The sequence below is a fragment of the Olea europaea genome, chromosome 21 (genome assembly GCF_002742605.1).
Source record: "Olea europaea var. sylvestris chromosome 21, O_europaea_v1, whole genome shotgun sequence".
Classification (NCBI taxonomy): Eukaryota; Viridiplantae; Streptophyta; class Magnoliopsida; order Lamiales; family Oleaceae; genus Olea; species Olea europaea.
In genome coordinates this window covers 9,727,328-9,739,609 of record NC_036257.1, presented here as the reverse complement: position 1 = coordinate 9,739,609, position 12,282 = coordinate 9,727,328, and the positions used below count along the sequence as shown (strand labels likewise).

General features: G+C 33.6%; 1 protein-coding gene across 1 annotated transcript; it reads left to right on the top strand.

Annotated features, from left to right (window-relative positions):
* Positions 1–5,403: 5,403 nt before the first annotated feature.
* Positions 5,404–11,608, top strand: LOC111370097. The gene is made up of 5 exons (XM_022991800.1): positions 5,404–5,557; positions 5,751–6,011; positions 6,057–6,984; positions 10,214–10,411; positions 11,461–11,608. The coding sequence occupies exons 1-5, from the start codon at positions 5,404–5,406 to the stop codon at positions 11,606–11,608; spliced, it is 1,689 nt and encodes a 562-aa protein (XP_022847568.1).
* Positions 11,609–12,282: the final 674 nt, after the last annotated feature.

Below are 12,282 nucleotides of genomic sequence, written 5' to 3'. Positions count from 1 at the left end.
TAAGGATCAAGGAGCAATCAATTTCAACTATTAGTATTTAAAGTTTCTTTCAAATTACTAATTTTCTAAAATGGATTAATTAAAACAACATGTTATCAAAGTAACATCTCTTGTCTAAATTGATTTATTTAAAATATTAGGATGGTGGTATAATTCATGTGGGTATTGACTGGCCCAAAGTATGATAAATATTTAGCCGAATTATTTGCACACTTGTGATACTAAATATGTTACAATTATAAAGTTTCCTTTTATGTGAACATTGAGTCCATTCAAAGATAAACTTAATGTTTGCCATTATTTATTGTCAATATTCATTAATATACAATAGTACCACTTACAATGTTACATTTCTGTATAAAGACTAAATGTCAATGTTGTACCCAACATCTTGTGATAGTTCCTACCACTATTTGAATTTATTGATTGTTGAATATGGATTCCCATATGAATATATTAATCAGGTTTAAGTTCTCTATTCAATTAATTCATCCATTTCTGCAATATCTGCCAATATCCATTCAATGCTTGTGCTTGAACCAAAGTTTAAGGGTTATGAAGAGAACATTTTTATCATTATTATTGGCATGGATCTAGGCCTTACATAAAGAACTGAACAACCTACTACTCTTACGAATAAGAGCTTTGCTAATAAATACAAGACTTGGATAAGTGGGATCATTCAAATGACACAAGTTTTACGACCATGAAGCGTGGAATTTCAGTAACATTTAGGGGTGCTAAGTCCTATAAGGTGAATACTATCTAGAAATTTTTGAAGAAATTGAAAAATGTTTTGTTAAAAGCAATTGCCTGAAACTTGTATGCTTCTGGTGAGAATGGTTTCACTAAAGTATAAAGATCAAGGAAATATACGGAAGTACATAAGGAAATATCTCATCTTGGTTCAATTCTAAAGGCATTAAAGCTTGAGTTACCTTATGACTTACTCGTGCATTTGGTTTTGATTTCCCTTCTTGCACAATTCAGTTAATCTAAGGTTGGTTACAACTGTCAAAAGGGAAGAAAGGCAAGCAGAGAGAATTGAAAGTGCTCACTTGGCAAGTATCTACAAGGACAAGTTCAAGAAATGAAAGAGTAAGAAAGTTGCATCTAATTCAGTTCAGAAAAAATAGCAAAAGCCTAAAACGGTTAATCATATGGTTGTTACTTTTGTGAGCATCCTACACACATCAAGAGGGTCTATACTAAATACCACGCTTGGAGCATAAAGGGGAGGAGTACACTTCTTACTTTGGCTTCTTGTGAGGTTAATTTAGTTTCGGAACCTGAACACACTTGGTGAATAAATTTTGCTACCACTACTCATATAAATGTGTCTATGCAAGGTTTCCTAAATAGCCAAAAGTCAAATGATGCTGAAAGATTTATTTATATGGATGATGGAAAGTTAGTTAAAGTTGAGGTTAGAGGAAATTTTAGGTTATTTTTAAAGATTGGTTATCATTCCTAGGTAGATATCATTCCTAGGTAGAATTTGGTTTATGTTCCTAAATTGGACAAATTCTGTTTACTCTTGTTTTAGAAATAGTCAGTTTAGTCTTTTTTCTATATTCAAATATTGTGGGTACCAGTTCTTTATCTAGTTATGACAACCTATATTTGCCTAATATAGTTGCTTCTTATAAAGAAACCTTGTATGTGTTCACGTGGTATTAACATAAATTAATCAATAAGAATTCTGCTTCCTATGATACAAGTGATTAGGTCACATCTCTCAAAAGAGAAAGAGTTACAGTTAATGATATTCCAAATTTCATCAAATAATTATCTCATTTGGTTTTGAGATGAATGCAGTTAATGGTTGTGTTTATCAAAAGTTCAGTAGAAATAAGCATATTTTTTGGTATTATATGCCAATTACGTACTACTTGCCTGCAATAATATAAGCCTATTAAATGAAATTAAGAGACTTCTAATCATGGAACTTTAAATTTAAAGATCTTGGTGACACCTCTTTTGTACTAGGGACATAGATACTTCTCGGGGTATTTTCGATTATTACAAAGAAGCTATATCTATCAATAAGGTTTTAAAGAGATTTACGATGTAGGAATGTAACCAGGTGATATCCCTATTGCTAAGGGAGATAAGTTTAGTCTCATATGTCACAAAGATAAACTTAAAATATTGAAATATAGAACATTTATTGTCCTTCAGCAGTTGAGAGTTTAATATATGCTTATGTCTGAACAGATTCGGATATAGCATTCGTTGTTGAAATGTTGGGTAGATAATTAAGCAACTCTGGGATGGATATTTGAAAACCAGCCAAACAGGTTGTTTGATATCTATAGAAAACTAAGAATTATATGATAACAAACAAAAAATCCGAAAAATTAAAAATTATTGGATATTATGATTCTAAGTATGGAATATGATTGAAAATTTTGTCATTGGGCTGCACCATTTTACTTGGATTTGAAAGACCACTTCAGTTAGTTAGTCTCTGACAATAGGAGTCTTGTATTTCAATAGTAGCTTGATGAATTAAAGTTTATAGACATCAAAGTTCTTAGTTGTTAAGGAAAAAAATAAAGATTAGTTAGTTTCTATAGAGCATATTGGGATAAATTCCATGACTACGGATCCGTTTACTAAAGAACTATCGCCAAAGGCTTTCATGAGCATACTAATCAGTTGCATCTTTTGATGGTATGGTAGTTTAGTGGGAGTTTGTATTTGGATTTTGTCTACTTTAGATAGAAATTTTTTATCCATAGATATCCAGTGTATTTCAAAATAAGGTATTCACTTTAGTTTCACTCTAATTAAAGCTTTGGTTTGATCTCATTAAAAAATAAAGTAGGACCAATTGTAAATAGGTATGTTTAGATCATATTATATGTAATTTTCATGCTACAAATCCATACCTAACCTATGTCATTTGATTGTATTGATATATGTGACCATTGATGGACTTAGTTAAGATAATAGTAACAGAGACCACCTTGATCCTATATTGACATAATTAATGGATGAGATTGTTCGGAAATGCTCTTAGTTATGATAGCAAAATTTTGACATCATAATGTTATACACATTTATAAGGAAACATATGTGTCCCAAGTGGGAAATTGTTGAGTTTTAATTTGTCATGTGGGCCCACATATATAATTGATTGTGTATAAAGACTTTTAAGGTTAAGCCCAACTATTGCAGTTGTGCATGCTAGATCCGCTGAATTTTACAGGCCCCGCCCTTTCTTAGATAAGTGAAGTTACAAGGAAGATTGAAGAAGAAGCGGGGAAGAAGATGCGGGGAAGTTATAGGGGAAGCAAAAGGGGAAGAAGGTGTATTCTTGGGCCATTTTCTTGTTTTTAGATTTTGGACCTTTTCTTTATTTGGCTTTAAATAAAGGGGGAGAAAAAAAAAACAATGACCCATTAAGAATTGCAAAGGAAACAAGCCCATAGACCTTTTTATTTCATACAACATTTCATCTCATACCAAACCCTATCCTCTAAGTTCTACCTCTCAACTGCCTGGCTCTCGTTCTCCGACTCACATCATCACATAGGATGCCGTAACCACCCAGCTTCATGGTTGCTCTTCTAAAAATAGGTGAAATGTTTAGGCTTTTTATTAGTCTTGTGTTGTACCCAAAAAAAAAAAAAGGTTTTTAGGGTTTTGGCAACATGGTATAATTTTTCTACATGTGGCTAAAATTTTGCATCAAGTCATTTGACCAATGAGGTAGTTCATTTGGTTATGTTCTGCATTTTTGCTTCACTTCTTTATAATTTATTAATTTTCTATCTAATTTTGTATATTACTTGATGCATAAATACACATATTGATAGAAATGCACTAATACACAGTTTGAGTATGCATGATTTTGTTTATTTTCTGTATAATTTTATATATCTCTTGATGATGCATAGGTAATTTTCTGTTTTATGAGATGATTGTGAGTTCTCTGATTTATCATTTTTGATTTATAATTTATTATGAGTTATAATGTGAAAATTTTGGATTTTGTGAATTTGAGAATATGCGATATATGTGAACTGAAGTACGTGAATATGTGATAAGTGAGAACGATAAATTTACAATTTAGTGCATTTACAAATAGATTGAAAAATTGTTAATATTATTTAATTAATTATTAACAAACAATCTTGCTATTACGATTGTTGACATCGAAGGTCAATGGTCAATAATTGTCCTACCTGACCTCAAATCCTGGATTGGCGACTGCATAGAGAGACTCAAATTTATAGTTCACAAAGAGATAGGGGCGGAGCCCCAATAGGTCTACCCGCACTGAACTTTTGGGCTCCTGTAGGCCCAAAAATTAATTTTTTTTTAAAGCCTGGTTCTTCAATCTCCAACCCAGATGGAAGCCCAATTGCCCACAGCCCATGACCTGTTTGCTGACCCAAACCCGGAATGTTGATTTAAATCATTCAATTAACCTGAAATCAAAACCAAACCCTTGAATCAGAATCACGTCTCTCTCCATCTTTCTGCTCTGGCCTTGCTTCTCTCAAAACTTCGACTCACAGTCACTGGCTTCTACTTCCAGTCCACCGGCGGCCAACATCTCCTAGATTTAGGGGCTCTAATCTCCGATCCAGTAAGTGTATCCGCTATGATCCCCAATGTCGAAACCCCAATCCTCCCCCACCGCAAGTCCGCAACTACATCACTGCCTGCCGCCTGCCAGGCCAACTAAAGAAGAAGAACTGAAGGAGTCGTAGCCCTGATGAACGAAGAAGGTGACTTTGATTTCAATTTCAGCCTCCAATTTCAATTTTTTCAGTATAGTGATGATTTTTATTTTTTTTAGAGCTAATGGTTTTAGGGTTTAGGGATATTGGATATTTCAAACTAGCATGAATTTGTAGTTTGAGAAGAACTAACTTAGCAGAAATAGTTGGGATTGAGTGGAATAATACTTGCTAACTTCCATTGCGTTCGACAAGGCACTCGCTTTCGATTTTGGAGCCGTCACCGTCGGTACCTGCTTTGGATTGGAAATTGCGAACCACTGTGTGAAATTGTAAGTTCAAGTTGCTTAAGATTTAGAAATAGTATAAATTGCATTGTGAAATTGCGAATTGGAAGGTGAATTGATATTGTGAAATTTGATTGATAGTGTGAAATTGTGAATTGTGAATTGGTTTGTGAAATAGTATAAATTGCATTGCGAAATTACGAATTCGAAGGTGAATTGATATTGTGAAATTGGATTGATAATGTGAAATTGTGAATTGTGAATTGGATTGTGAAATGTGAATTGCACTGCAAATTGAGATTGTGAAATTGTGAATTTATGATTCTTTTGTGATTATGAATTATTCTCACACACTCCCAGTAATAATTGGATATCAAATGTTTAAATTCAGATATCAAATGAATAGATACTTTCAACGAAAAATGAACATAGATAATGTTGATAAGGAGGTATCGAATAATGTGGAATTTGATGTCACAAAACCTCCAACTGATCCTGGTCTAAGGATACCCATTTTCGATTACAATGCTAACATCCGAGATGATGTTCGAAGAGCATATATGTTAAAGGGTCCTTGTCAGCCCCAAGATCATGACTTTTCAAAATGACAATTTGGAGTAAAATTAGACGATTCAATCCTTCGTGGTTTAAAGAGTTCGGTAGTTGGTTGGAGTACAATGTAGAGAAGGATACTGCTTATTGTTTGTATTATTATCTTTTCAAAACAAGTTCTGGAAAGAAAGTGGAGGTGAGTCTTTTGTTGGTTAAGGTTCTACATACTGGAAAGATAAAAAAAGGCTTCATACTCATGTTGGACTTCATGATAGTGCACATAATCAAGCTCACATTAAGTGTGAAGTGTTGATGAATCAAGAGCAACACATTCAATCAGTTTTCTACAAACAGTCAGAACAAGCAAGAAGTGCATATGTTACACGTCTTACTGCATCCATTGATTGTGTTCGACTTCTTTTGCGACAAGGGCACTCATTTCGAGGTCATAATGAATCTGAGGATTCTCTCAATCCAGGTAACTTCTTAGTGTAATTGCAATTTTTGGCTGCTCATAATGAAGTTATTAATGCCATCACATTGGGAAATGCTCCTCACAATTGCAAATTGACATCAACTGATGTTCAAAAGGATATAGTAAATGCTTGTGCTATTGAAACAATTAATGTTATTATCAAAGATGTTGGCGACTCATTGTTTTCTATTCTAGTTGATGAATCTCGTGATGTGTCAATGAAGGAGCAAATATCTATTGTTTTACATTATGTAGACAATAGTAGGCATGTCAATGAATGCTTCATAGGGATTGAACATGTTACAAGTACCACGAATCTATCACTTAAGGCTGCAATTGATAAGGTATTTTCTAGATATAACTTGAGCATGTCTAGATTGAGAGGACAAGGTTATGATGGAGCAAGTAATATGCAAGGTAAGTTTAATGGTCTGAAAATACTCATTTTGAAGGAGAGTTCATGTGCCTTTTACATTCACTATTTTACTCATCAACTCCAACTTACGCTTGTTGCTGTGGCAAAGAAGAACATCCCTATTACTAACTTTTTTCGTGTGGTTGGGGACGTGATATATACTATTGGAGCATCTTCCAAATGTAGTGATCTTCTTCGAGAAAAACAATTAGACTTTATTATTGAGGCATTGGAAAAAGGTGAGATTTTAAGTAGACCGGGACTTAATCAAGAAACGACCCTTCAGTGCTCTAGTGATACACAATGGAGTTCACATTATAATTCTTTGGTCAGCTTGCTTTTCATGTTCTCTTCTGTTTTAAATGTACTTGCAATGATTGTTGAAAATGAATCTCGTTCTTGTGATCAAAGATCTTATGCAACAAATTTATTGGAGTCGATACAAAAATTTGATTTTGCATTTAATCTACAGTTGATGAGAAGTGTCTTGGGGATGTCAAATGAACTGTCAAAGGCATTGCAAAAAAAAAAGATCAAGATATTGTTAATACAATGCAATTGGTGAGATTGTGCAAACGACGACTCCAAATAATGAGAGATGAAGGGTGGGACTCCTTTTTGGAAGAAGTATGTTCTTTTTGTCAATAACATTACATTCATGTACCCACATGGATGATATATTTGTGCACCTTGCACTTCATGGTCGCCCTTAGCGTAATTCTCCAAAAATTGCAAATTTACATCATTATTGGGTAGATTTGTTCTATTTTGTCATCGATTTACAACTTCAAGAATTGAATGATAGTTTCTCGGAGGTAAATACAGAGTTACTCCTTTGTGTAGCTTGTTTATGTCCACAAGGTTCATTTTCTTCTTTTGACAAGTAAAGCTTGATTAGACTTGCTAAACTTTAGCCATTAGATTTCTCTGTAGTAGATGTCATTGTACTTAACGATCAACTTGAGACCTATATTTTTGACATGCGTTCTAACAAATAGAATGAAGAGTTGAATGACCTTGGTGATCTTGCGGAGAAGTTAGTTCTGACAAAGAAAGATAGGGTATATCCATTGGTTTACAAACTTTTGACTTTGGTATTGATTTTACCGGTTGCTACTGCTATTGTGGAAGTCTTTTCTGCAATGAGCATTGTAAAGGATAGATTGCGCAATTGGATGGGTGATCAATGGATGAATAATAGCAAAATTGTTTATGTAGAGAAAGATATATTTTTGAAGCTCGATAATAAAGTTATTGTACGACGATATTAAAATATGAAAACTCGCAAGGAACAAGTTTAATATATAAATTTTGTCATTTTTAGTATTGTTCTAATATTGTTTTATTTTTTTTATCATCATTAAATTTATGACCAAAACCTCGAAGTTCAGCGTCGAAAAATGATGCCCGCACTGAACACAGATTCTGGCTCTGCCCTTGCAAAGAGATCAACTTACCAGTGAAGAATTTGTATAATTTTTCCAAGAAGTGGATGCGAAAGCCAGAGCACCTGAAAAATTATACTCGTAGGTGAACATGTAGTGGTTCATGGATCCACTACTATGGCTACGACCATCGACCTGTACACTTACGTCACTTTTGGCTTCCTCACGCGTTCTAGTATCTTTTAAATTTCTCAGTTCCCAATACTAATTTTGGTTGTGGAGTTCTGTGATACATGTTGGATTCTGATAGTTAGAATATTTTATGAATTCTAGTAATTGAGTGGATACCTTTTTTGTGATTCGTATTTTATTTTAATTAATTTGAGTATTTTATTTGGGATTTATAACCCTTTAAGGTTTTTCAGTAATTAGGTGTTGTTGATACTTTTTTTTTGTATTCTAATTAATTTCAATATTTTATTTACTATTCCTATTTGATCCTGATTAATTAAACTGCAATTTTCTCTTGGCATAATGATTTGTAGTGGTTGGATTTTGCAAATACTAATAATTCTATATATAAATTCAAATAAACTAGAAAACTGAACAAAAAAAATATGAATTAAAACTAAAATGCTACAAAAATTACGAAAATACCGTTAAATTGATTCAAAATAGAAAAATGCCAAAACGGACCACTCAAGGACAAAAAATTGACAATCGATCTGAAAGTTATGCACATTTTCATAGATCCTTCTTATTTCTGCAATGTTACAATTGGTTTTCGAATTTAGAAGACTGATACTCATTACATATGATGTGAAAGAATAAAATAATAAATAAAACTGCAGAATATATGAATTACTAAAAGGAGAATAAATTTGCAAATCGAGGCCTGTGTATTACATAGTGCCATTAAAATAGATTTGATCCGTTCTAGTAGGTGCTTGAGGTTTCATTTAAGCGTCTAAGGTTGGCCAAAATCCAAATTAACCTATCTAAATTGTCCAAACCGATCGGTTCAAGTTTTTTTATTTTTTTATTTGGGTTCGGGCTTTGGGTGAATGAGGCAGGTCAGGTTAGATTGGGTCATGGGTTGACCCCATGAAAACAGATTAAAATCGCCTAATCCAACCTACTTGGTTGAAAAAAAAAAAGAAAAAAAAAACTCAAATTTTAATCAAATCTCATGAGACACAAACAATACACAACCCTAACTTTCCATCTTTCTCTCGCTCTTGCTCTCACTCTCAAGAACTCGCTGATAGGACTGGGCAAAATCCAAACCAACCCATCTAAACCTTCCAAATCGTTTGGGTTGATTTTTTTATTATTTATTTATTTTTTTTATTTGGGTCCAAGTTTTGGGTGAAGGAGGCAGGTTGGGTCGGGTCATGGGTTGACCCATGAAAATCGATTAAAATAGCCCGACTCGATCCCCTTAGTTAAAAAAAACTCATATTTTAATCAAAACTCATGAGACACAAACAAAACACAACCCTAACCTTCCATCTCTCTCTCACTATCACTATCAGGAACTCGTCGGTACCATAATCTTCCATCTCTCTCTCACTCTCAAGAACTCGTTGACGCCACCTCTCCTATTTTCTCTTGCTGGCGTCGATAATCCATGGTCAAAGGTCTTTTGAAAGGTAGTTATAACTTGTTTCTTCATCATTGGATCTATTTTAGTTCTTCATTATTTCTACATTTGCAGAAATCAAGAAAAAAAATAGACAAGGAAATAGGAATAGATGAGTGTGATTCGTAATGTTACTTGCCGATAATCTTTGAGCGATAGTCATCTGCATTTTCCTTTCTTTTTAAACACAAAAGGACAACTATTGGTGATTGGCATCTCTAAGCTCTACTTGTTCATGGTTCAAATGAAACTTTGCTAACTTTTTCACATCTTTTTAGTATTAGCAAATTACATAATAAAGGACTTCTAAACTTCTATTATGTCATTTTCTGTTAGGATGTCAATGGTGATAGAGTAGCACTCAACATCCCCAACTCTGTTAGGGATTTTCGAAAGGAGACGAGAAATGTATTAAATATTTTCATGCCCTGTTATAGTGACCCGCATTTGCCATCCCTAATTTCCAATTATCCATGTGTGATGTGTCATACCAAACAAGAACTAAGTAAAATGAACTGAGACAGAGAATAAATTTTTTCATTTATCTCGGTTTGACATGTCAAATATAATTCAAGAATCTCGAGTTCCATGTGTTAGATTTAAAATCTTTACGAATCTTGATATATAGAAAAAATCCTTTCTTGATGTCAAAATCTTCCATATCAAATCATCAAGAGAACTAAAAAGTGAATCATTCTATTCCATTTTTTAAAATGATTTCTATCCAATTTTTATTAACCTTTTTGTGGCTGTACTAATGCAGGTGTAAAATGGACACAATTGATGTAGATATCTCTGAAGGAAAAGACACATCACAATTGGAAACAACATTGAAGTTTGAAAAAGATTTTGAAAGATTTGAAAATGAGGATACACAGTATTTGCATTACTTTCGAGAGGACGATGGTGGTAGAAGGAGGAGTGCACCTTCTTCAAAGTTACACTGGGAAAATGGATCCGTGTTTGTCAAGTTTCTTCAAAATTTCTTTAATGTGACTTTGACTTTTAGTGCGTCATTGTGTGTTAGTACTTGTACTCATCTTCATGAAATATGTAATCTTGTTATAGAATTGAATGAATGGATATTAAGCGGCAATTTCTTGTTGAGTGAAATGGTGACTAACATGAAGAAGAAGTTTGATAAATATTGGGGTAAAATGGAAAATGTGAATCAGTTGTTGCTTATTGCTACTATCCTTTATCCTAGATACAAAATGGATTGTGTTGAATACTATTTTGGTGATCTATACCTGGACAAGGACGTTGTTAGTAGCATGATGAAATCTTGAAAACCAATTTGATGGATATTTATGAGTGGTATGTAGATCGTGAAAGTCAGGGGCGGATCTGAAGGGGGGCCTATAAGGTCAATTGACCCCTAGTTTTTAAGATTTTTTCAATTAGTAGGTCAAAACTCAAAGTTTAAAACCAAAAATCTATGACAATCGACAGTAAACTCGTCTCTCTCTCTCTTGTCTCTCCTAACTCCCACCATTTGAAGCCCCTAAAACCACTGCCATCGCTAGCCATCGGCCCACTAACACGATAACACCGTTTACTTTCTCTTTCCCATCGGCCACCATTTCAAGTCTTCACTGCCATTTTGCACAATCAACAATCGTACTTCAATTTTCTTTAGTTCTTCGATGTCGCACCTTCGCCACATTTTCTTTCTAACTTCCAACTGGCATCCACAGATCAGCCTCCGTGTCCAATAGTCCATCCAATATCCACCCTTGCATCTGCCGTCTTCTACTCTTCTTGAAGGTGTATCACATTTCCATTTCAATTTAGTTATTTTATTTAGATTCCTCCAATTTTAGTTTATGAAATGTGTGTTAGTTCTATTTCTGAATTTTGATTTATATACAATACAACTTATTGAGTTATTCCTACCAAATAAAATTGGGTTAGGGATTTTTTATTTTAGATTTAGGAATTAGAACTTTGATATAGGAATTTAGGGATTTTTTATTTAGGGCTTTGTTATTTATATGTAAATTGATTTAGGGAGATTGAAACTTTGTCTAAATTTTGTGATGAGCAAAATATCAGCCAAAGGAATGTTCGAGAGAAAAGGGATGAAAATGATGTTGGGAATGTTAATGTTGGAGATGTTGGAGGTATTGGAGGTGTTGGGGATGTTGATGTTGCATAGGTTCCCTCAGATATTGGATTAATAGTTCCAATATAGAATTATGATGTTAATGTTCGAGACGTGATTCGAAGAGCATATGTACAAAGGGGTCCTTGTCAACCTCGCAATCATATGTTTCCACCCACAATAATAGGTAAAAAAGACAAGTGATTTTGTGTTTCGTGATGTAATGAACATCCTACTTGGTTGGAATACAATATAGCAAAAGATGTAGTTTTTTTCCTTTTATAGTTATCATTTTAGTTTGAGTGGTGGTTCATTTGTTAAAGGAGAATTCTTAAATTGAAAAGAAGAAAGAATATATGAAAAAACATGTTGGGGCTTTAAATAGTACACACAATCAAGCTCGGGTCAAATATGAATTGTTCAAGAATCAAGAAGAAAGTATTCGATCTTATCTAGTTAAGCAATCGCATCAAGCTCGAACAGATTATCGAATTTGATTGTGTTTGATTTCTTCTTCGACAAGGGATGGCATTTCATGAGCACAATGAATCTGAAGATTCAAAAAATCAAGGAAACTTTCTTGAACTATTGCATTGGTTGTATGATCATAATGTTGATATTAAGGCCATTGCTTTGACGAATGCACTGAGAATTTTTAAATAACATCACCAAGAATGAAAAAAGATATTGTGAGTGCTATTGCATCTGAATGTCTATAGTGATTATCA